Source organism: Eumetopias jubatus, unplaced genomic scaffold, assembly GCF_037043125.1.
Source record: "Eumetopias jubatus isolate StellerSeaLion01/CBP00866 unplaced genomic scaffold, mEumJub1_p1.0 scaffold_15, whole genome shotgun sequence".
Taxonomy (NCBI): domain Eukaryota; kingdom Metazoa; phylum Chordata; class Mammalia; order Carnivora; family Otariidae; genus Eumetopias; species Eumetopias jubatus.
In genome coordinates, this window is record NW_028274821.1 from 94178522 (window position 1) to 94200987 (window position 22466).

The 22466-nt window shown below is 59.8% G+C and overlaps 1 protein-coding gene across 1 annotated transcript; it reads left to right on the forward strand.

The window, feature by feature from the left end:
- The first annotated feature begins 242 nt into the window (after window positions 1-242).
- Window positions 243-22429, forward strand: RABL6 (RAB, member RAS oncogene family like 6). The gene is made up of 15 exons (XM_028094563.2): window positions 243-596; window positions 6972-7106; window positions 8980-9027; window positions 11499-11551; window positions 12439-12530; window positions 14600-14740; window positions 15174-15279; window positions 16558-16661; window positions 18541-18845; window positions 19026-19176; window positions 20132-20341; window positions 20412-20649; window positions 20959-21130; window positions 21634-21692; window positions 21780-22429. Exons 1-15 carry the CDS (start codon window positions 467-469, stop codon window positions 21966-21968), a joined length of 2133 nt encoding a protein of 710 aa, XP_027950364.1. The 5' UTR covers window positions 243-466; the 3' UTR covers window positions 21969-22429.
- The last annotated feature ends 37 nt before the right edge of the window (window positions 22430-22466 follow it).

The following is a 22466-nucleotide window of genomic DNA, read 5'->3' on the forward strand; positions in this document are numbered from 1 at the left end:
AGGTGTCAGGCCCGCCCCGAAGGCCTCGGGACAGCCCCAAGCGCGGCGGCTGATGTGGCCCCGCGCCCGGCGCCGCCCGCGCCCGGCTCCGCCCGCGCCCTCCTGCGCATGCGCACGCCTCGGCGCCGCCGCCCGGCCAGGGCCCTCGCGGTGCCGCTTAGCGCCGAGTCCGCGTCCACGCGCGTCCCGCCGCGCATGCGCGCACCCCCTTGGCCCTCGCGGCAGCCCGTAGCCGTGCGCCTCGTCGAGCCGGCGCCAAGATGGCGGCTCTGACAGGCGGAGGGCGGCCGCGCCGGGGGCCGCGCGGGCCGGAGCGGAACCGCCGCGGCTGAGCCCCTGGGCCGCCCTCGAGGCAGGCACCCGGCCGCCGGGACCCAGGACATGGTGCGACCCGCGCCGGGCCGCCGCCGTCGCCGCCGCCGCTGAGCTCGCGGGCCGCGCCGGGCTCGACCGTGGGAGCGGGAAGATGTTTTCCGCGCTCAAGAAGCTGGTGGGGTCGGAGCAGGCTCCGGGCCGCGACAAGAATATCCCCGCCGGGCTGCAGTCCATGAACCAGGCGCTGCAGAGGCGCTTCGCTAAAGGCGTGCAGTACAACAGTGAGTGCAGGCCGGGCGCTCAGGGTTCCTCCGGGGGGACGTGGAAAGTGGGGTCCGAGGGCACGGGCGGAGGAGGGCGCTGCCCCGCGGGGTCCGCAGGCACGGGCCGCGGCGACTGGGACTTGGCAGAGAGCAGGTCGCGGCCCGGGCCCGGAAGCCCCGGCGCCCCGTCGCGCCCCCAGGGCCTTGCGGTTTGCGGGTGGATGTGGCAGGTCCTGTTCATCTCTGTTGAAGATATGCTGAGCCCCTACCTGTGGCAGGTACTCTAGGGACGTTCACTTGGGGTCGGGAGTTGATGCTGGCCCGGAGACGAGGTCCTGGAGGACCCCACGGCCGGAGGGTGGGCGACTCGGCCCATGGCGTTCCCCTCTGTCCGACGGGTCATTCGCGAGGCATACTGGCACGTGTAGAAATCTGTGCGCTTAGTTTGCACGGAAAATTAGCCCGGGCGTTTCCTGGTGCATCCTCCGGTGCCCTGGTCGGCCCGGATAACCGCGTCTAAGAGTGGTTCTTACATAACGTGGGGATCGCTCTGTGGTCTGTGACGCCTGGGGGTGGTGGGGCTCCCCGTCAACGAGCCACGTGACTGCCTGCCCCGGAGATCCCGCTGGCCCTGGTGCTTTGAGCCTTGGGATTTTTCTTTATAGACTTTTATTCAGTTCGAAGGGAATATCATCTACGCCACATATTCCTGCCCCACCCACTCCTTTTTTTAAGAAGCATTTGTAAGGGATATATTTGGAAAAAGCTCCAGAAGGCTCAAAGACTCTTACTTATTGTAGGAGACTTCTTTTCCCCTGAGGGAAGGAGGAGTTATTTTCAGATGCCCCGAGAGCCCAGGACGTTTCCAGGCCTGTTATAAATTATGTAAATTGTATAGTTCCTGAACACGAACCGTTCTCTTGACCTCTTTTAAGTTTTTCCATCTCGCTGTCCCTTTCCTAGCATTATTTAAAAGCTTTTTATGTTGTTTTCTGCTTTTAAATTGTTCCTTTTCAAGTATTTTCATATGTTGCTACAAGATTCTGGACTTCTCCCTACCCCTCCCTTTGCTACTTTAAGGGGAGCTTTCTGGTCTCTGTGGTGACCTATTTAGACAGTAATGCACAATACTAAGAAACTTGATTGGAAAGATCTCTGTGCAGGTTTAAAAGAGAGGTCGTTTTAGTTGTATTCAAGTCACAATTTTGTATCTGTTTCTCTCACATTCAGAGAAGAGAATGTTAAGTCACAATACTCATTTGCACAAACCTATAGGATCGACATTTGGATTCCCTCATTTGCTTTTATTACTTATGGTATTATTTTAAACTTAATCCTAGTCTTGTGGAAATCAGAGCTGGAAGCTGTAAATTTTTCACCTTCTGAAAAGAAATTCCTGAGAGGCACATTGCCTAGCCTTGGGTGGTTAAAGAAGGGCGGGGGGTGGCTCAGTAGAATTGTTCCAGAGAAATAAACCCACCCTCAGGTAGTTGGGGGACAAGTTATGATTCCCTAGGACTGCAGGAAAGGGGGTGAGATGGAGAGAAATTGCATTTAGAGGGACTTTGTCTCTGTAGTTGAACAATATGCAACTTTGAAACTTTCTGATTTCCTTTATTTTCCAAAATATCTTACATAGGGGAAACAAGCCAGCAATCTGATGACTATACACTCAGAATTTTTAATGGCAAGAGTTGATGATGTCCAAGTGTAGATGTTGTTTCTTACAGAACCTTGTCCTCTTGGGGCAGACAAGTCATTTCCTTTTAAGTTGCTCTGATAATGAGAAGTGGCTCAGGTCACATGCAAGAGCCCCAGTATACACATCAAATTTAGAATCAAAACCTGAATGAGACATTGGACCATAATTATAGTTTGAAAGTTATTTGCATTCAAAGTGGAAGAAAAAATGTTACTGGACTTGGTCTGTCCTTCCTACCATCACTGGACTCAATTTCTTAGCCCTGTTTGCTGAAGAAGCTTTCCCCACAGCTTTCCAGGTGGGGAAACACCAGTCCTAATGGAACTTGTCAGGAGTGCCCTTGCTCAGGTCTGCATTCCTCACAAAGAATGCTTCCAGACACTGGGACAGCCAGAGTCCTGGCCAGGTGGATCTCAGTGCTAGAATTTAAAAATGAACTTAAGCACTCCTTCACTAACAAACCTTTTGAAAGGTTAATTTCAGGGTAAGAGAGCTTTTCCAGGGCAAGAAGGAAATAGCTTTAAGATTATATCAAGATTCGGGTGCCTGGGTGGCTCAGTTGGTTAAACGACTGCCTTCGGCTCAGGTCATGATCCTGGAGTCCCGGGATCGAGTCCCGCATCGGGCTCCCCGCTCAGCGGGGAGTCTGCTTCTCCCTCTGACCCTCTTCCCTCTCCTGCTCTCTATCTCTCATTCTCTCTCTCTCAAATAAATAAATAAAATCTTAAAAAAAAAAGCTTATATCAAGATTCCGTGAACAGACAAGTCATGTTTGAAAAAGAACCAAAGCGAACCTCTAGGAATGAAGAACATGGTCGTGAAAATTAAAAAGTCAACAAACAGGTGAATCAGCATAATAACCAGACTAAAGAGAGAATTGGTGCTAGAAGAAAGATGTGCAGCCCAGAAATGAAGCAGATTCCAACACATGCCTGATAGGACTTTGAGACAGAACAGCGAGAACAGGGAAGAAGCAGTATTGGAGGGAATGAAGACTGAGGATTTTGCAGAATTCATAAAATACATGAAACTCCCAAGAAGTCCAAGTCCAGAGTTTTAAAAACATACATAGCCAGACACATCATTAGAAATTTTCAGAACATCAGGGCACCTGGGTGGCTCAGTCAGTTAAGCGTCTGACTCGTGATTTTGGCTCAGGTCTTGAGATTGAGCCCCATGCCGGGCTCCGTGGCTCAGCTTGAGATTCTCTTTCACCCTCCCTCTGCACTGCCCCCTCTCCCCCACCCCACTTGTGTGCGTGATCTGTCTAAAAGAAAGGAACGAAGGAACAAACAACCTACATTCAGAGAGCCAAGCATCACTCTGGCTGAGATGACATGGAAGGCGAGGGTACTCAGCTTGCTTCCTGCACTTGGTAAACTCTGGTGCCAGACAGAGGAAGACAACACAAGAAGCAGGGTAGCCATCCAGTCCTGTCCGTGAGCACAGATCTAATAACCCAGTGAGAGGTCAGGAAATGAGCACTAGAAAATCATCAGAATATTAATAACAAATCTTTGCATTGAGACCAAGTAAGACTACCCCAGGAATGCAAGGATTAACAGAAAATATATATTCTGTGCTCTACCGTGGATTAAAGGAGAAAAAGCATTATAATCTCAATAAGTGCAAGAAAAAGATCTGATAAAATTCAACACCTATTCATGATTTACAGAAAATAAAAAGAGAAAACCCACTTCTCTTTTTAAGATTTTATTTTTAAGTATCTCCACACCCAACATGGGGCTCGAACCCATGACTCTGAAATCAAGAGTCACACGCTCCACTGACAGAGCCCTCCAGGCGCCCAGAGGAAACCCACCTCTTAGTAAACTAGGAACAGAGGGAATCTCTTTTACCTTTTTCTACCAAAAGGAGGGTATCTACCAAAACCTGTGTCTGTATGTACTGAGACAGAGGAAGTGTTTCTTTTAAAATCTGGACCAAGGGAAAGACTCCCCACTTAAATTAAGCTTTTCCATTGGTTTATGGAATTACTCCCAGCGCAAGGAAAAATAAATTAGAAGTGGTGGGGGGGCAGATATATGCTCTTCTTCAGGGAAAAAATTAACATAAAAGATCAAAAATAAGAGTTTTCCCTTTGTCAGGACACTTTTAGCTGTAGGAAGCTGACTACTCACAGCGTCTTTACCATAGTGCCCAACCTCTGTTTCTAGCGGTGAGATAGAGCTCGTAACCTGAGCAGCCCTCCCCCTAAAAACCATTTTAAACATTTAGAAAAACATCAACACATCACTCAGTTCTTGAACTAAGATTGTACGGCTGTTCATTGCGCTTTTCTCAAAAGCAAAGCGAGTGGATATTGGGAGGGAAGCCAGCTCTGAAGCTGCCCTCTCCCTGAGGGCGTCTGCCTGACCCTAGCTATGTGGTAGTTGGGTTGGGGCAGGAAGAAAAACTGAACCCGTTCTAGGAGGGGCGTGGCCCAGGGGATCCCTGCACAAAGCCCAAGTGGGTGACCTCCAAGTGGGTTTTCCTTGAAAACATCAATGTGGTCTCAAAAATCTCAAATGGAGAATTTACATAAGGTCTTCCCAGGTTGTTAGTGCTCCAGACGACAGGCAGAAATATTACAGGGGCCTTCTGATGAATGTGGCTTCAACCCAGACCTTAAAGGAGCCCTGTGGATAAAGTTCCAAGAAACGATGAGCTGCTGGTGGAAGATCAGGAAACACTCAGTAAACGAAGCACCCAGAGCAGGATCCTGCAGCTACAGCAAACATCAGACCCTGGCCTCTGAAAGCGTCAGGTTTCACAGAACATAAAGTCGGTACACAGTCAATAACAACGTAACAACTTTGAGTGGTGGCAGATGGTAGTGACCCTTAGGGTGGTGAACATCCTACGATGTATATAAATGTCAAATTAGTGTGTTGTACGCCCGAAACTAACATATCATATGTCAGCTCTACTTCAATGAAAAATAAAGTCGGTATGTATAATATGTTCAAAGAAATAAAAGAGGTTTGTAAATATAAGTAGGAATTTGAAGACTATACAAAAAGGACAAGTAGATTTGAAAAGGAACCTGCTTCCGGAAAGCTAAGCTAAGCTAAGGTAAGAAACTGCAACCGTGAAATAGGAACATAACGCTTTAACAAGTAATACCCAGAGAGTAAAAAGATAGTGCAGTTCCTGACCTGTTCTCAGGGTGGCCTGGGGACTGGTGCTCTGGATTTGTCCTGCCCTCAGCCTGGCCAGGGGTCTTCTGGGGGTGGGAGCCTGCCACACCCTGGGGGTAGGCTGCACGTGGTCTGTCCTGCTGATCCTCACTGAACGAGGGACAGAGACCCAGGGTCGGGGGACTCCCCTAAACGGGCATGCTTCCTGCAGGATGCTCAGGTTCATGACAGGGACCCGGGACAGCCCCAGAGCCGAGCTGACAGCACAGACATGCCCTGACCTCTCTCCCAGGTTCTCCTAGGTGTTTGGCTTCTGGCTGGGATCGAGTCTAGATTGCCCAGACCTTGAGGGCAGTGGCTTGTTGTGTCCTGTCTGGTGACACGATAAAGCAGGTGATGTTTCGAGTGAGGAACAGCTGGCATGTCCCAGAGACTAAAGCTGGGACTGGGGGAGCGTGGGATGGATGAGGAGGTTGATGCGGTGACCTAGTGTCACAGGAGGGGTATGAGTGTTCAGGAAGAGGGCCTCTGGAGCACTTGGGGGTGCAAGGAGGGAAAAGCCGGATGGCCAGGGGGACCAGACCAGGGCTCTAGGGCAGCTCCTCGGTGTCCTCGCCCAGCCCCAGGGTGTGAAGCACCGTCCCGCATCCACAGGGCTACTCCAGGCACCTGCCCTGGGTCCAGGGGCGTGGCAGGTCCCTCCCACAGGCTGCCCATCCACATGTCGTCTCAAGCCGGAACCTCCCCAGGGGTCCAGTCCATCACCACGGCCGTCACCTTTGCTCCCATTCTCACCTCTGCCCCTCTGGCTCTGTGTGGCGTTCCTGACTGCTCTTCATCTTTCTAGAACAAACCAGACCATGGCACTCTTAAACTGAACGCGGCAGGAGCCCGTCTTCCTGCATGGTGCTCCGGGATTTGGCCCCTGCCTGCCCAGAGTCCACACACTCGGCTGCCTGTGGGCTTGGTCACCACCGCGTGTGCGCACCCAATTCACAGGCCGCTCCGTAAATACGTGTGCAGCAAGTAAAACAATCCTGGCTGTGTGCTTTCACCCCACCTGGGGGCCTTGAAAACGGTGGCACTCTGCAAAATTGTGTGCTAAAAATACCAGGGCTCTGAAAAAGTAGGTTAAGAGCAAGTTACAGAAATCTAGAGAGCTGCCTGAGGAGAACGTCAGCGGCCCCCCGACCCCTCCTGCAGCCTGACCCTGGCCCTGTGAGTCAGGGGTCCCCAGGACGTCCAGCTCCAGGGGAGACCACTTTCTTGCAGGTGCAAAGTCTGAGCAGGCTATGACTCCGTCAGCCTGGGGAGAAACGCCTTCAGGGCTCTCCTCTGTGGAACGGGGGAGAGCCGAGGGCCAGGCTGGGGCCGCGACCCCTCGGGGGTCTCCCAGCAGCCCACCCCCAGCACCCAGCTCTTCCCCGCTCACCAGCCAAACAGGCCGTGCTCTGTGTGGAAGCAAATGTGTGTGGCATGTGGACTCCATCGATGGAGTTCGAGTTTGCCGCTGGTTTGATTTGCTTCCCTGCTCTGTCCTTTTCCCCCCAGTGAAGATAGTGATCCGAGGAGACAGGAACACGGGCAAGACTGCGCTGTGGCACCGGCTCCAGGGCAAGAAGTTTGTGGAGGAGTACATCCCCACGCAGGAGATCCAGGTCACCAGCATCCACTGGAACTACAAAAGTGAGGGCAGGGTGCGGGCCAGGGGACGGGGCGGGCCAGAGGCGAGGTCAGAGCGCAGGCACGGTGCCCCTTGCGGGGTGGGGGCTTTGATGGATCCTCGCTAGGCCTGGTTCCCTAGAGACCCTTCACCGGCGTCCCCAGCCGTGGTGTCATCATGGAAACCCTGTAGATGTGAGGGGGCCTCCTTGAGCAGAGGCGCTGTCATGGGGGCACTCACTAGAGCTGCTCCTGGGTGGCCCTGAAACTCCCCTTGCCACGGGCACTGCTGCAGAGAAACAGACAAGGCAGTGGTGGGGGCTCCGCATAGGGAGCTGTGTCAAACACCCGCTCTCAATTCTAGAGACCCCCAAAGGGCAAAAAGTTTCAGGTTGAACACAGGAGACATCTGTGGGAGCCGGTAGCTGATGCTCCCCACTGCACCGGCACTGGGCACACATGTGTTCCACCAGCAGGAGGGACCCCTCAGTCTCTTTGAGCCCCAGTGCTTTCCCCTCTGCAAGATCGCCTGATGGACAGAACATGCCTCGCCTTGCAGCCCCACAGGCAGCAGACAGTTGCTTTGCATGTTTAGAAACCATGAAAGTAAAAGTCCTTTGAACCATTTCCAACATTCCTTTTTACTGACAAAAGTATAGTTGTGAACAGGACACGTGGGGCCTGTAGAAGTTGTGACTCCCACTGAGTGATGACCTAGCCACATCCCGGGACAGCTGCACGGCCCGGCGTCACCCGTGCTCACTTCCCGGTTCGGGTGAAGCTGGTAGTGGAAGCCTGCTCTTAGGCCCCTCAGCTTGAAGGCCGGTGCACGGCAGTGCCCCACCTGTCCCCTTCCCTTCGGAATCGTGGGGATGGAGGGGTGCGCCCACTATCCTTGCACTTGGGCCAACCACCAGGAGATATGGCACAGAACCTGGGCCCAGACGGGCCATTCACAGGGTCCGTTCCCCGGGTCCTGGCACCCATCCCCGGTGGAGAACTGCCAAAGAGGGGCTAAGAGTCTCCCCTCTGGAGAACAAGCAGAGCATGAAAGACGAGTAGTTCTGAGAAAGCCTGGTGGTGAGCCATCCCCATGGCCTGTGCAAGCGCCCACCTCCCAGCAGGGGCCTGTGCCAGGTCAGCTCCTCCAAAAGCTTCGGTAGAAGCTCAGTGTTGAGCAGCCGGCTGGAGAGGGCCAACATCCCATGGAACAAAGTTGAGGCTGGTCGCTGGATAAGAGTCAGGCCAGAGCATGGTCAGGCCCATTGAGGCCTGCCCCTGCACCCAGAGTTCTGCTCCCCAGCTGCCCCAGCACCCAGAGCCTGCTCTCCAGGTGCACCTGCACCCAGAGTCTGCTCTCCAGGTGCACCTGTACCCAGAGTCTGCTCCCCAGCTGCCCCTGCACCCAGAGTTCTGCTCCCCAGCTGCCCCAGCACCCAGAGCCTGCTCTCCAGGTGCACCTGCGCCCAGAGTCTGCTCCCCAGCTGCCCCTGCACCCAGAGTCTGCTCCCCAGGTGCACCTGCAGAGGGGACCCTAGCTATATGGACCTGGCAGGGGACAAGCCCGCCCCAGGGACATCTGCAGGAAATGGGGAGCATGTCAGCTGAGGACAAGCCGGGGTCGTTCAGTGCAGCCCGAGCAGAAGCCTAAAACAGCGAGGAGCCTTGCTGCCCTTCGGGGAAGGAGGCTGCAGCTGGTGCAGTGGCCGTGGGTGGGAGGGGGGTGTCCTTGGTGAAGGTGCTGAGCAAGGAGCCCGAGGTGTCCTGGTGGGGGACCCACACTGGAAGAATGGGAACACACAGCAACACCTGGACGGCCCCTAAGAGCCCAAGTGTGACCAGAAAGAAGGTTGAAGGTCATGTTGGACACTAATCTTCATGTCTTCCCCTACTTTAGCCACTGATGATATCGTGAAAGTTGAAGTCTGGGACGTAGTTGACAAAGGTAAGTCCCATCTTTTCATCATGAGTACTTTTTCCTGATGCTTTATTCCTTCTGTGAACAGAAGTCCTCCTCGCCCCTCCCCCGCCCCCCCCCCCGCCCCCCAGCCATAGCCACTTCGTCGGCACATCCTTATGCGGCTCGCGTCCGGCATCGCACGCATGCAAGTCTCTGCGTTCTCCTCAGACTCCGGGTGGACGAGGAGCAGCCCGGGGCTGCAGGAGGTCTGGGCCTTAGAGCAGCTCCCTCCTGCATCTGGGGTGGACGGGGCGGGACGCCCAGCAGTGACCCGTCGGGACTGCAGCCTTTGCTGTTGAAATGCGCATTTCACCCACTGAGGCAGCACACGGTAGTGGGGGGCAGACACTGGCGGCAGAGCTGGTGGCGGGGCTCCATACCCAGAGGCCCGCATGGGCTGTTCCAGGAGCCCCTCCTGCAGTGCCTCTGCGCCCAGAGCTGAGCGCCAGCTTGTTGGCTTCCGAAGCTGCCACCCCTTGGGGGTACATGCCCACCTGACTGCTCCGCTTGGGCACCGCCGGCTGGGTGTCTCTGCTCTCCCAGGGAAGCGCTTGAGCTATCGGGGCCCCAAACCTCTGGGGCCGTACCCATGTGCACCTGGCGGTCAGGGGCAGACATGGGCCCCCTCCGGCACCCTCTTATTTCCTCCTCACTCTCAGGCCTTGAGCCCATGTTCCTCCCTGGTGCCAGTGCCCTGTGCGGCCCGTGTGCTGCTGAGCGTGGTCTGACCTCTGACCTGGGAGGCTTACCACAACTGCACGTGTCCTCCAGTGAGAAAGGAGACTGTGGTTTCTGGTGCGGAATGTGCCCACCCGTCTCCTCTCACCGTGTTCTCAGGAGGTGCGTTTAGGTTCCCGGGACTGATTCAGCTGGTATAGGACAGCCCGAGGGCGAGCAGGAGCACCAAGCAGGAACTGCTGCCCGCCGGGATGCCTTCAACCCTGCTGGGCTTATATGGGCCTTGTGCTTCCAGACCTGGGCCGACAGCGTGTCTGTGCACGTGTTTGGAAGGCAGCCCTGTGCGGCGTGGTCACCGTTGTAGATTTGAGGGAAAGTCTCCACGCCCTGGGGGCTCCCCTCCTGAAACACTGCCCGCTCCTTCCTGGCCTCAGCCCCATCGGTTTGGGGTAGGATACAGGTTTCCAGAGTGGAGTCCATATTTGGGGGGACAGGGCCCCTTCTGGTCAGCAAGTTACGTTGTCACTGGTGGGAACTGCCCCGTGGTGCAGAGGAGATAGGGTTCCACTCCACGGATCATGGGTGTGCCCTGCTTCCTGCCTGTGGAAGGCACAGAACCCGCACACCACATTCAGGGACCGCTGGGGCAGGGATGCCTTGGCTGTTCATGGTGTCCCACGAGGCGCGAGAGGTCCAGGGACAGGGTGGCAGCGCAGGCAAAGGTCCTAGGCTTGTGTGTGGGTGCGCAGCATCTCCACAGCTCCGTGCTACCTGGTCCCCTCCCCACTGCTCCAGCTGCTTGCCTCTTGGGCAGGGTCTGAGCAGCATGCACAACAGCAGAGGGCATCGAGTTCGAGAGGCCGAGATCCTGGTGGAGAGCAGGAGAGGGGTCACAGAGGCGAGGCCCGGCGAGTCTTGGAGCAGGGCCCAGAAACTGCTTGTCGGGGTGCCCCCAAGAAGAGAGGGCCCTGGGGAGCAGCCTCGCCTCCCCCAGGCAGCGGTAGCTCCCTGAGACTGTGGGTGGTGCTGCACGCGCCACCATGTGACCAGCTTCTGCTGCCCTGGGACAGCCCCGAAGGCGGTGAGAGGGTCAGAAGCTGTGGAAACTGGCGGCAGTCGGGTTTTTGGTAAACGAACCCAGTCTGTTGCGGGGAGGAGAGAGCTTTCTTAGTTTGCCCAGGCCGTTCCTCAGACTGAGGGACCGGAAATCCCCAGGGTGACAAACAGCCCCTCCTCCCTTAGAACTATCTCAGAACTAAAGGGGAGGGAGCACCAATGGTTGGGAGCCCTCTAGTACTCAGGAGCCACTAGGGCCAGCTCTGGCGCCCTGTGCTGCTCAGGGCCTCAGCCCAGCCCGGGCAGCTCCGTGGCAGCACCTGAGAGGCTGGGCTGGGCTAGCCTGTGCCAGCCGACAGTGCCCTTTCAGGGCTGGGACCTCGGCCAGCCCAGGAAGGAAGTGCCGGAGCTTGAACCAGAGCCTGGGTGGCCATTAGGGCTGTCTTGCTCAGCAGCCCGCTGAGCCCTGCCAGGCACCTTCCAGTTGAGGCCTCTCTCCTGGCGAGGTCGGGGCCGCTATAGCTACAGGGGGGTCTCAGTGGGGTTGGGGCTGCTTCCTGCCACCAGTGGGGTTCCAGTGCCACCTGTGAGGGCCGGGGCCCCTAGCCTGACAAGTATGGCCCTGCTGGAGGTGGGGGCTGGCGTGGGGGTGGGACATGGGGAGAAGTGTTCTTCCCTGGGGCCGCGATTCCCCCTGTAACTGTCATCTGTCTTCTAACAAGGGAAGTGCAGGCGGCGAGGTGATGGCTTGAAGGTGGAGAACGACCCCCAGGAGGTGGGTGAGCCGCATCCCCCCACGGGGCCCAGCATTCCAGGTGGGGGTCAGGACCCTCCCTGGGAGCCCAGTTGGACTAGCCGGCCCCACTCCTCACGGGCCCCTGTGTTGTCCACAGGGGTATTTTGGGATGGCTGGGCTTGCCTGAGCTGTTAGTGGTGACACCTGCCAGGCCCCACGAGAGGAGTTTCACCTGAGAGGTATTTAGGTGCACTGGCCAAATTCTGTGGCCCCAGGCACACACGGGCATGAGTATGGCTCTGAATGGGCTCTCCCGGCAGCCATCGTCCTTGACACAAAGAAGTCAGGGGCAGACAGGCACCCCTTCCGCTCCAGGGAAGCTTTCTCCCCGTTGTTTTCCAGGGACCCTGCTCTCTGTCCTGCCTGTGGATGGTCAGTCTCAGGGCGGTGGGCAGCCTCTTGCTCCCCTTTAGGGCAGGAAGATTGGGTAACGGCCTGGTTCAGGTCTGTCTGGCCCTTCATAGGATGCTTTGCTACTGCCCCACAGTGCAGCCACACCTGTCTGTGTGCTCTAGAAGGTTCTGTGCCAGCGTCTTCCTCAGGCCTGGAACACATCACGCGCGGTAGGGCACTAGCTGCTCCAGCACTCCTGTCTGGGCGCTAGAAGATCCCTGAGGCTCACGAGGAAGATGCTGTTGGCTAGTGGAGCAGGCCCTAAATCAGGGGCAGAGTAGATGTGGCCCCAGAGCCTGAATCGTTTACTACTAGACCCTTCTAGGCAGTTTTCCCCCCACTCTTGATGATCTCCTTTACGTGTTTTTTTCCCAAATGAAGACTGTGCTTTTCAGCCATCCCAGGAGACAGGGCTCACAGCTGTGGGAGCCTGCCCCGAGCACCATCTCATGCCGGTTGTGCCCCGTCCCTAGGCAGAGTCCGAGATGGCCCTGGACGCCGAGTTCCTGGACGTGTACAAGAACTGTAATGGGGTGGTCATGATGTTCGACATCACCAAGCAGTGGTAAGGGGGTGCTGGCTGGAAATAGCCCTCAAGGCTCCTAGTACCACGCCACCTGGAGAGCCACCCCTGGGGGTCCAGCAGGTTGTAGTTATACCAGCAGCTCAGCCACATGGAGGCCATGACTGGCCGTGTCCGGGCGTGTCCGTGAGCACAGACAGGGAGCACGTGGGGGGCGGGCTGGAGTGGGACAGCACAGGGGCGAGGCGTGCACCTTCCACGGCCCCATAGCCCTTCCTGGAAGTACCGTGCAGCCTCTGACAGAGTCAAACGGCCATTTGTCTGGGGTTCCCTAAGACACCCCTGACATTCTTTTATTCACTAAGGAGATGCAGAGGAGCTAAGATCCCAGCAAAAGACTACAGAGGGAGGTGCAGGGGTGAGCCTGGGGGCGGCCCCTCCTCATGGAGTCACATGGGCAGCATGACACATGTGAAGTGCTGTCTTCCAGGGCAGATGGGGACCCTCAATTCCCCAGGCCTGCCAGGTGACTGTTGGTGGAGAACACCAGGAGCCCCAGCCCGACAGCCGCCTGGGGCCCGACAGCTGCCTCGGGCCAGCCTTCCCACAGGCCTCTCCAAGAACGACAGGCTCGGTCCTGCCCTGAGGACGCTGTTCGGTGCGCTGCCGGAAGTCTTACAAAATGCAGAAGGAGGAACTGAGCAGCCTTTGTAGAAATGGCCTGTGGGGTCTTCACTCCATTTTCACTGTTTTTAGAGTTGTTTTATGATTCTTGCATATGTAGTACACATTCACCACAGCAAACTCAGACGTCAGATGCTGGTGCTGGTGTCATTGGTGGGATCCAGCCAGGTTTCCCCAGGGTGTTCCAAACGCAGACCTCTGTCTTCAGAGCTCTGGGATCTTACTACAGGTCTGTGTGGATGCTGCTTTGATCGGAGAATACATTCACGCACAGGGATCAGACAGGGATCCGACAGGGCCTCCCGCCAGCCCTTCTGGCGCACGGGATGCACTCCTGGGTGCCTCCCATCGTGGACCACCCACTAGCACATGCATGGGAGGCCCCGGGGTGGCAGCAGGCGGAGCATCGAAAATGTGCCAAGCAGGGTGGGGCGGCCCTTGGGGCGCAGACGTGCCCGTGCAAGAGGCAGCCATGCCGCGCCCCCCCCCCCGGGGGTAAACACCAGGTGGCAGCAGGACCAGCGTTTCTCCCATGTAAGCTGCAGTGGTCCCTTCCGCCCAGGGGGTTAGAGGTAGCTTTCCCTGCATGGAATCTGGTACGGACACTCTTAGCGGCCACTCCACTTCGGCAGGCCCCCACTAAAGCCCCGTAGCCTTTGCTGAAAGGCAGGAGGCCCACATGGGGGAGCCATGGGAGGCCCGCTGGGAGGCATACCTGGGCTGCAGGGGGCAGAGCAGGCGCCGGCAGATGGGGGTCTGCCCGCTGGTGCCCAGAGCCTGGGCCGGTTCTCAGAGGCCCGGGACCTGCTCCAGCAGCACACTCCCTGCAGGTGGCGCCACTCTGTCCAGGTTTTTGCTGTGGCCAAGGAAAGCGGCTGCACTGACCCCTTGTGGGTCAGATGGCATTTGCAGTGGACGGTGCGGGCCAGAACAAGGCCTGAGTGCACTGGGCCCCGCGGGGCAGGGGAAATGCTAGAGACCGCGCGGGAGGGCAGACAGCCCTGGCCCGTTGTTAACATTCCCAGTAACCGCGTGTAAGTCAGAACTAACGTCCGGTTTGCCGTGTGGGCGTGTGGGTCTGCCGTTCCCGTTGGCAGTCTCGGGTCGGAGGCACACTACTCCTCCCCTCACACGTCATCTGGGAGCCCCAGCCATGGGCCACAGGCCTGGGGAGCGAGTCCCTGACAGTGCAGAAGCGACCCCTCGGAGGCCCCACAGACAGGGTGCGAACACAGCTCGCCAAAGGGATCCCCCAGGGAGGGAGCTGGAGAGAAAACAAGAGAAGCAAGGGCTGTTCTATAGGGTGCGGGCACACGGCCCTCATGCTCTGTGGGCGCTCAGGGTCCTGGGCCCCGGACACGCGACGGGTTGGGGTGGGGGGTCTCGAGGTTGACGCGAGAGGTTTCTCCTCTCCTGTGCCCCCTAAGGACCTTCAACTACATCCTGCGGGAGCTTCCCAAGGTGCCGACCCACGTGCCAGTGTGCGTGCTGGGGAACTACCGCGACATGGGCGAGCACCGAGTCATCCTGCCTGATGATGTGCGCGACTTCATCGACAATCTGGACAGGTGGGTGGAGCAGCCCACGCCGGGGATGCACCCCGCCCTCCCCAGCTCCGGCGGTCCCTAGGCCAGGAGCCAAGCCGCGGCAAGAGGATCTGGGACTGAGGATGGCAGAACCAAGGGTTGGCAGCTGCCTTCCTGGCACGCAGCAGGCCTGCGGGGGGAGGGGGGTGGGCACTCCATCCTTCTCTGAGGCCGGGGGTCGGGCTGATGCAGCAAGGCCCCCTCCTCTGGGCACGAGCCCAGGCTGGGTGTCGCCTGCTGGGCCCTCAGGTGTGGGCCCTGGGAACATGGAGGCACTGGCTCCAGCCAGGGGGGTGGGCAGTGGCATCAAAGACAGCCTGGCTCAGGTGTGGCCATTGGCCCAGAGGGGCTGCGCCCTGCTGCCCACCACCAGCCGCCTCAGCCTTCAGAGCCATTCCATTCTTTTTGCAAACAGGCCTCCAGGCTCCTCGTACTTCCGCTATGCCGAGTCCTCCATGAAGAACAGCTTTGGCCTAAAGTACCTTCACAAATTCTTCAATATCCCGTTTCTGCAGCTTCAGGTGAGCCCCGCCTATAGGGTGCAGCAAGTGGCACTGGGTTCTTCAGGGGCCGCTCTGGTGCAGGGAGAAGACCACCGTCAGGACTTAGTGTGCTGGTTGGTGCTGGCGGCCCCAGCATGGCCCGCTCCATCCCCTCCCCTCTGCTGGGCTAGCCTGAGACCCAGGCCTTTCTAGAACTTTCACAGAGCTACAGGAGAACGCAGGGATCCTTCAGATGCCCCTGTCAGGCCGTTTCTGACCAACAAGGCAGGAACTGGAGGTGTAGACGAGTGGTTGCCTCGGGCCCGCACCGACTCTGCTGAGGTGCCCTGTGCCGGTCCCTCTTCCCCGTGGGAGCAGTCGGCTGCCCCCCCCCCCCCGGGTTGTAGCTGCAGGGAGAGCCTAGCCAGGTCCCACCCCCTCCTGGTGCCAAGGGCTCCTGGGCCCCTCACTCCATTTCCCCTGATGCCAGCCTCTCGGGTTTCCACTATGCTTCTCTCCAAACCACAGAAGCAGTGTCGGTGCGCTGACTGACGCAAGGCTGTCGCCCCGGGTGTCCCTCACAGGCCCGGCCCCACCTCACCTGGAGCATTCTGCTGAGCCTGCTCTGGGCTGTGAGAGCGTCTCAGGGAGCCCCATCCAGGGGTCACATCGTAGTGGGGGCATGCAGCATCTTGTCGGGATGCTAGCCTGTGGCCCCTCTGCAGCCAGGTGGCTGCCATTCTTTCTCCAAACTGTGTGGGCCTGCTCGGTAGAGTGGTGGTCTTTCCTCTCCTGGCTTTTTCTATTTGGAGGGAAACGAGGGCCCCACAGACAGGGTGCTCACTTGGTCTCACTTGGAAGGAAGGCTGGTATGAGCAGACTCCGCAGCGGGGTCAGCTGCCCCTGCAGCCTGCCGTTTCCCTCAGGATCCTGCGTGTCATGTGCATCCCGCTTACAGATCCCTGTGGCTTCTCATCCACGTGCGACAGGCACACAGAGCTTGAGGGAGACACCCCGTGTTTCCTGTGCCTGGCGCACGTGGAAGGGCCGAGGACTGGCCCCGAGATGGCGTGTGCCAGAGCTCAGAGTGTGGAAGGACAGGGCGGAAAGCCTGGTGTTGGGCATGTTGGAGCCACTCCGGCTTCTGGGGGCACGTGTGTGGCCGGGGCACTGTCTCTCTGGGCGTTGCTCACAGCACTGACCGTGCCCTCGGAGCCACACTGAGCTGCTTGGGTGTCCTGCTCGCTGCGGTGTCCTCTGTCAAGGGCTGGCTGAGTGGGGACGCAAGGCTGAGGGGTTCTCTGCTCCCTCCTCTAGAGAGAGACCCTGCTCCGGCAGCTGGAGACGAACCAGCTGGACGTGGACGCCACGCTGGAAGAGCTGTCCGTGCAGCAGGAGACCGAGGACCAGAACTACGACATGTACGTCCGCCCGGGGGCTGCCCCTGGACATTAGCCCGCAGGCAGGCTCTGCGGGAGGGCCCGCACCCTGAGGGCCAGCCTCCCTACACGTGCCTCCAGCTTAGGTCTGTGCCAAGCCCGACAGCAGCGCAGAGTACCTCCCTCCTGGGCGGACCTGACAGCCTGAGTGGGTCGTATCGCTCCGAAAAACCCGAGTCATTCCAGCCTCGGATGTGGCCCCAGGCAGGGACCAGAGTGCGGGCAGGACAGTGGTCCTCACTGTGAGGTCATCCAGCAGCCCTTCCCATTCTCTGTAGCAGGGAGCTTGCGGACGAATGGCCAGTAGAGCACGTGCTCGTCTGGAACAGGCAGCTTGAATTGGACGTGGAGCCCCCTCCCCTGGGCTCCTCTGGACACTCCCTGGGGCCCACAGAGCACATTGGGGCTGGGCCTTTTCAAATTGGCCTCACTGGAACCCAGGGGGCTCCAAGCTGATGGGCGTGACCAGGGCCCTGCTGACCGCCCATTTGCTAGAGATGGTCACTGTGCGGGATGCCACTGACCCAGGACAAGTGTCCACCCAAGGCCCTGCTGAGACTGGCCACCCTCGTGTTTTCTGGCGCAGGCTGCCATGGTTGGAGGTCAGTTTCCCAGACAGTAGAGTAGGTCTTCGGAGAGCTCCTTGACCTTGGGAGGGGCTTGTGGTGCTGAAGACTGGGGGCTAGGAACGGAACCTTCCAGTCCTTGGTAGCAGAGGGAGGCAGGTTCCTGGCTGCAGCTGTGCACGGCCAACCACAGAGCTGCGTGGGTGGTGAGCAGCCCTCGGGCAGGCCCAGCCACCGCCTGGGGGGCTCTGGTGGCCACCCCCCACAGCTCCTGGGAGAGGCCCTTGCTTTCAGGAATGGGTGACCCTGAACTACCCCTAAATTTGGTTCCCACAGAAAGCCCCTAAATGTCACAGTTGCCCGTGCCCGTGTCGTGGGCATGCTGCTCCCCCAGCAGGTGTCTGTCCCCACAGGGACTCACAGGAGGGTCTTTGGGTCTCCCTGGAGTCGGATCCATGTGTTGGTCCTGGAACTAGCCAGAGTGGTTCTGGGGGAATGAGTGCTTGTGCACCTAGGCTGGTCCTCCAGGAGGGAGCCGCAGCCTGGTGAGCGGCGGCCCTTGCCGTGGAGCCCATCCTGGGGTTGACTGGCTTCTCCGAGCTCCTCTGACCGAGAGCTTCGGTACCCGGCACTACCCAGCGTGTTGCCCGCCTGGGGAGATGGCAGCCGGAGCCTCTCCTCCACACACACCCCTCAGCCAGCCCTGGGACCAGGCTGCCCGAGGAAGGCGGCACCGCTGGGGGCCTGGCACTGACGTGCCCGTGACCTAGAACGCGTGTGCCAGGCCAGAGACTTGGGCTTCACCCTCAGCCCTCCCATCCTTCCCCCTCCACCCCTAAATCCCGACTTGGAGGTGCAGGTGGCCAGCCCAGACGCACCCTTGTCGGTCGCCAGGTAACAGGGCCGCTCTTCGTTGTAGACCTTCTGTCGGAAAGCCTGCCTCAGAAGGGGAAGGCGTTGCCACAGGCTGGTGGCATCACCGGCCTCAGCCCATGGACAGTGGGGCTCGTCACTGAGGTTCCGTTGATTTGGAGCCCCCGGTTTGGGCTGCTCTCTATCTTGGAGGTTTAGGGCCTTCCCCGTAGCAGGTCCTGTGCCTGCTGATGGGTGTGGGTGAGGAGCCGCCAAGCCTGCCTGTCGGCACTCGCCAACCCCTTCCCTGGCAGGATGCTGGGCTTGATGCTAGGGTGTGAGGGCCGATGAGCCCGAGGGCCAGGACACTGCTGTCACCCTCATCTCAGGGGAGGAGACCTGGGGGGCAGGCAGACTGCTCACCACCTGTTCTGTACCCCCAGCTTCCTCGAGCTGATGGAGGCACGCAGCCGTGGCCACGCGTCCCCACTGGCAGCCGACGGGCAGAGCCCATCCTCAGGCTCCCAGTCTCCAGTGGTGCCTCCCAGCGCTGTGTCCACAGGGAGCTCCAGCCCCAGCACACCCCAGCCAGCCCCACAGCTGCCCCTCCACACCCCCTCAGCCAGCCCCTGTCCCCCACCCCCCACAGAGGCCCCACTGCCCCCTGCAGCCCCTGCCCCACGGCGCAGCATCATCTCGAGGCTGTTTGGGACCTCGCCAGCTGCCGAGGCAGCCCCTTCACCCCCAGGTGAGCCCCGGGAGCAGAGCAGGTGGGTGTGTGTGGGTGGCCCTAGTGGTGGAGCACTGGCCCCATGAACTTGCAGACCGGGACAGGCAGCCCCACAGCCCAGTCACATGGGTACAGCCCAGGATAGGCCTGGTGGGGACGGGCGTTGGACAAGTGGGAACTGGCCTCTCCTGTCCACAGAGCCAGCCCCAGCTGCAGAGGCCCCAACCAAAGTCCAGAACGTGGAAGATTTCATTCCCGAAGAAGGCCTTGACCACAGCTTTCTGGATGACACAGTGCCCCAGAAGGATGAGAAGAAAGTCGGAGCCAAGGTCCTACAAGACAGTGACAGGTAGGGGCAGAGGCCAGGCGGGCCCTCAGTCTTCCTCCAGCCTCCCCCAGCCCTGGGGTGAGCTGAGGGGGCGCGCCCTGCCAGTTCAGCAGCATCTCAGAGGGAAGGGCTCCGTGAAGCCCTGCGCCCCAGGAATCCTGCTCAGACCAGCCGTCAGGCCACTGCGTTGCTGATGTGGGCTGGGCCTCAGGCTCCATGAGCTCCCTGCCCACAGAGAGGGAGCAAGGGGGGTGAGGCTGGCCTGACCCTGCATGTTGGTGCCCATGACCCACCATCAGCACCTTCTTGGGCAGAAACCACTGAGAGCATGGGCACTGGCAGGAGAAGCCCAGGGCCTCCCCGGGACGTTGGGCAGACAGAGCAATTCAGGCCTGGCCTCCCACCCCAGCTGCTCACCCCTCATCATCAGCTCCTGGGCCTCTCCTGCACGTGCTTCCCTGCACCGCACTGAACCCAGGTCAGACCCACTAGTCCCCAGCATCCGTGGGTCCCTCCAGTCCAGGCTCCTCCCCCAGTACCAGAAACACCCCCAGCCCACCCATGCCCACGCCCTGCACCCCACCACCATGCAGGAGGGCGCCCACTTCACACATCAACAGCAGGCCCCACCGTGGCTTCTTGCTGCGTGCTGGCATCTCCGTCCCTCTCCTTGGCCACCACCTCGCGCCCCTGCCCCCACGCTGGCCTGCACCACTGCTATACCACACACAGCAGTGGGTTCCCTTGCAGAGGGGCCCCCGACACCTAGACCGCCCCTGCAGCAGGTCCCCTGTTGTCTGTCCTCCCACAAATGTTGAGTGCCAAGGGTAGACCAGCCTCTCCGTCAGTGCCCACGCCATGCAGAGAGGACCTCTGGTGCCTGTGGGTGCCGGGGGTCTGGGGCTCAGGGTGGGAAGCTGGGCTCTCTGTACCTCCCTGCTAACCTCTGACCACCCTGCCTGTCCCCCCTTTGCAGCGATGGGGAGGCCCCAGGTGGGAACCCGCTGGTGGCAGGTTTCCAGGATGATGTGGACGTTGAAGATAAGCCGCCCAGCAGGCCCCGACTGCCCCTGGGCCCCAGGGAAGACGTGACTTCTTCCAGTGAGGAGGAAGCAGAGGGGGTGGCGGTGCACCCCAGGGCCACTGTCCTGGTCCCCGAGAAGTGCTCGGAGCCAGAGACCAAACGGTATGTGGACGGGACCCGCCCCAGGGGTGGGGGCGGCCGAGAGCCCCCTGACCTCTTTCTTGTCCCGAAGGCCCTCCACAAAGGCCACGAGGCTGCACAGGGCTGCGGCTCCCAGGGCTGTGGAGTCCCGCCGGCCAGGCGTCCGCAAGTGCCCCACCGAGGACCCCTCTGGAGGGCATGAGGAGGGCAAGGACCAGCGGGCAGCGTCATCAGAGAGTGACCCTGAAGGGCCCATCGCCGCCCAGATGCTCTCCTTTGTCATGGACGACCCCGACTTTGAGAGCGACTCGGACCCTCAGCGGAGAGCGGTGAGAAGGGGCCTTGGCGCCCGCTCAGCTTGGAAGCCCTGGGGACAGTCTCGGGCGGGAGTGGCCGGAAGGAGAAAGCGCCTGGCGACATCCTCCTGGGGCAGGAGCCTCAGATCACTGTGTGGCCCCAGGGAGGGGCTGCAGCGTCCCGGCCCCCACACTGGTCCCTGCTGGCCACCCTGACTCCAGGTTGGGCGGCAGGGCCTTTCGAGGTGGCTTGTCACCTGCCTGAGACACGCAGGAGCCCTCCCACAGGGGTCACATGATGGGGAGGACGCTGGCCGCCCAACCTGCCGGCTCCTTCTCCAGGATGAGTTCCCAGTGCGAGAGGACCTCTCTGACGAGACAGACGAGCATGCTGGTCCTGCCCAGCCACCCCCACCCCCCAAGCCCCCTGTGTCCTCCTTCAGACTGAAGAATGACTCGGACCTCTTCGGGTTGGGACTGGCGGAAACGGGCCGCAAGGAGATCAGCGATGAAGGTAGTTTGGGGGCCCGGGTGAGCTGGGGGTCATGGGGTACATGCCAGGACCATGTTGGAAGGATGGGCGGCAGGGGGCACCTGGCTGAGTGCACAGGTGGCATTTGATGGCCTGGCAGGGTGGCTGCAAGCAGCATGCACTTCAAGTCCCGCCACCCCTGGGAAAAGTCGCATGGTTGGTAGGCCTGTGGAGCTCTCATGGTGCCTTGTGGCCCGGGGCAGCTGCACAGCTCCCTGTCCCTACCCTCCATCCTCGGCCCCCTGAGCCCAGCGCCAACTAGCAGTGTCCCGTGAGACGTGTCCCAGAAGTTCCTTGTCCCCAAAATGGAGAGGAAAGGACCCTCCCAGGCTCGTGCTGGGATTGAAGTGTGCCTGCCCGTCAGCAGGTGTGTGCTCTGGCCCCGCTCGGGTCTCAGTGCACCTGCCCGGCCGTGCCAGCCACCCAGGCGCCCCCTCCGCATACCGGCTGGGGAGCCGCAGGCCCATGCTCTGCCTTCTCTGCAGATAAGGAGGGCAAGCCTCCCACGAAAGAGAAGAAGAAGAAGAAGAAGAAAGGCAAAGAGGTAGGCACCCTGCCTCCCACCTCCCAGGTGCCTGCCAGGCAGTTTGGGGTCCTGGGGCCCCCACGACCGGAGCTGCCCTCTTCCCAGGAGGAAGAAAGGGCCGCGAAGAAAAAGGGCAAGCATAAGAAGAGCAGAGACAAGGAGGAAGGCAGGCAGGAGCGGCGGCGGCGGCCCAGGGCTACAGAGAGCACCGCTGTGGACGAGCTGGAGGCCTTCCTGGGGGGCGCAGCCCCGGGGGGCCACCTCCGCGGGGGCGGGGACTACGAGGAGCTGTAGGCCTAGCCCCGCCCCCCCGCTGGGGTGGGGACGCGCCGCGGGCCCCCTCCTGGCTCCTGGGGCTGCGGGGCCGCGCTGCAGGGAGTGGGCCCGCGGGCGGTGGGCGGGGCTCTGCAGGCCGCCGGCCCCCGGCGCTTCTCAGGGATGGGACTGAGGCCCAGGAGGCCGCGAGGCTGTTTACAGGGCGGGGCACGTCCTCGTCACCGGCCTGGCTCCTGCTTGCCCCCAGCCCGCTGCACTCGCTCTCCCAGGCCCCCCCGCACGTGGGTGGGCTCCGCTTCCTGCCCCTTCTGGCATGGGGGGTGCACACCCCCGGCAGCACCGGCGCCTTCCCCAGGCTAGGGTCCAGCTTTGCACCTGCGCTGGGCTTGCTGCCAGCCAGGCCAGGGGGGTCCTCAGACACTGTTTTCCTCTCGCTCTCCTTCAACACTCCGACCATAAAGCTCTCCTGTTTTACTGTGTGTCTGTGTGCGCTTCTCCCTGTGCGCAGCTCCGCCC

What these genes read in the sequence shown, in the direction of transcription:
- RABL6 (XM_028094563.2), top strand. Translation starts at nt 467, where the DNA reads ATGTTTTCCGCGCTCAAGAAGCTGGTGGGGTCGGAGCAGGCTCCGGGC. An exon ending in CTGGGACGTAGTTGACAAAG is followed by an intron (nt 9,028 to 11,498) that starts GTAAGTCCCATC and finishes TCTTCTAACAAG; the next exon opens with GGAAGTGCAGGCGGCGAGGT. An exon ending in CGGACCCTCAGCGGAGAGCG is followed by an intron (nt 20,650 to 20,958) that starts GTGAGAAGGGGC and finishes CTCCTTCTCCAG; the next exon opens with GATGAGTTCCCAGTGCGAGA.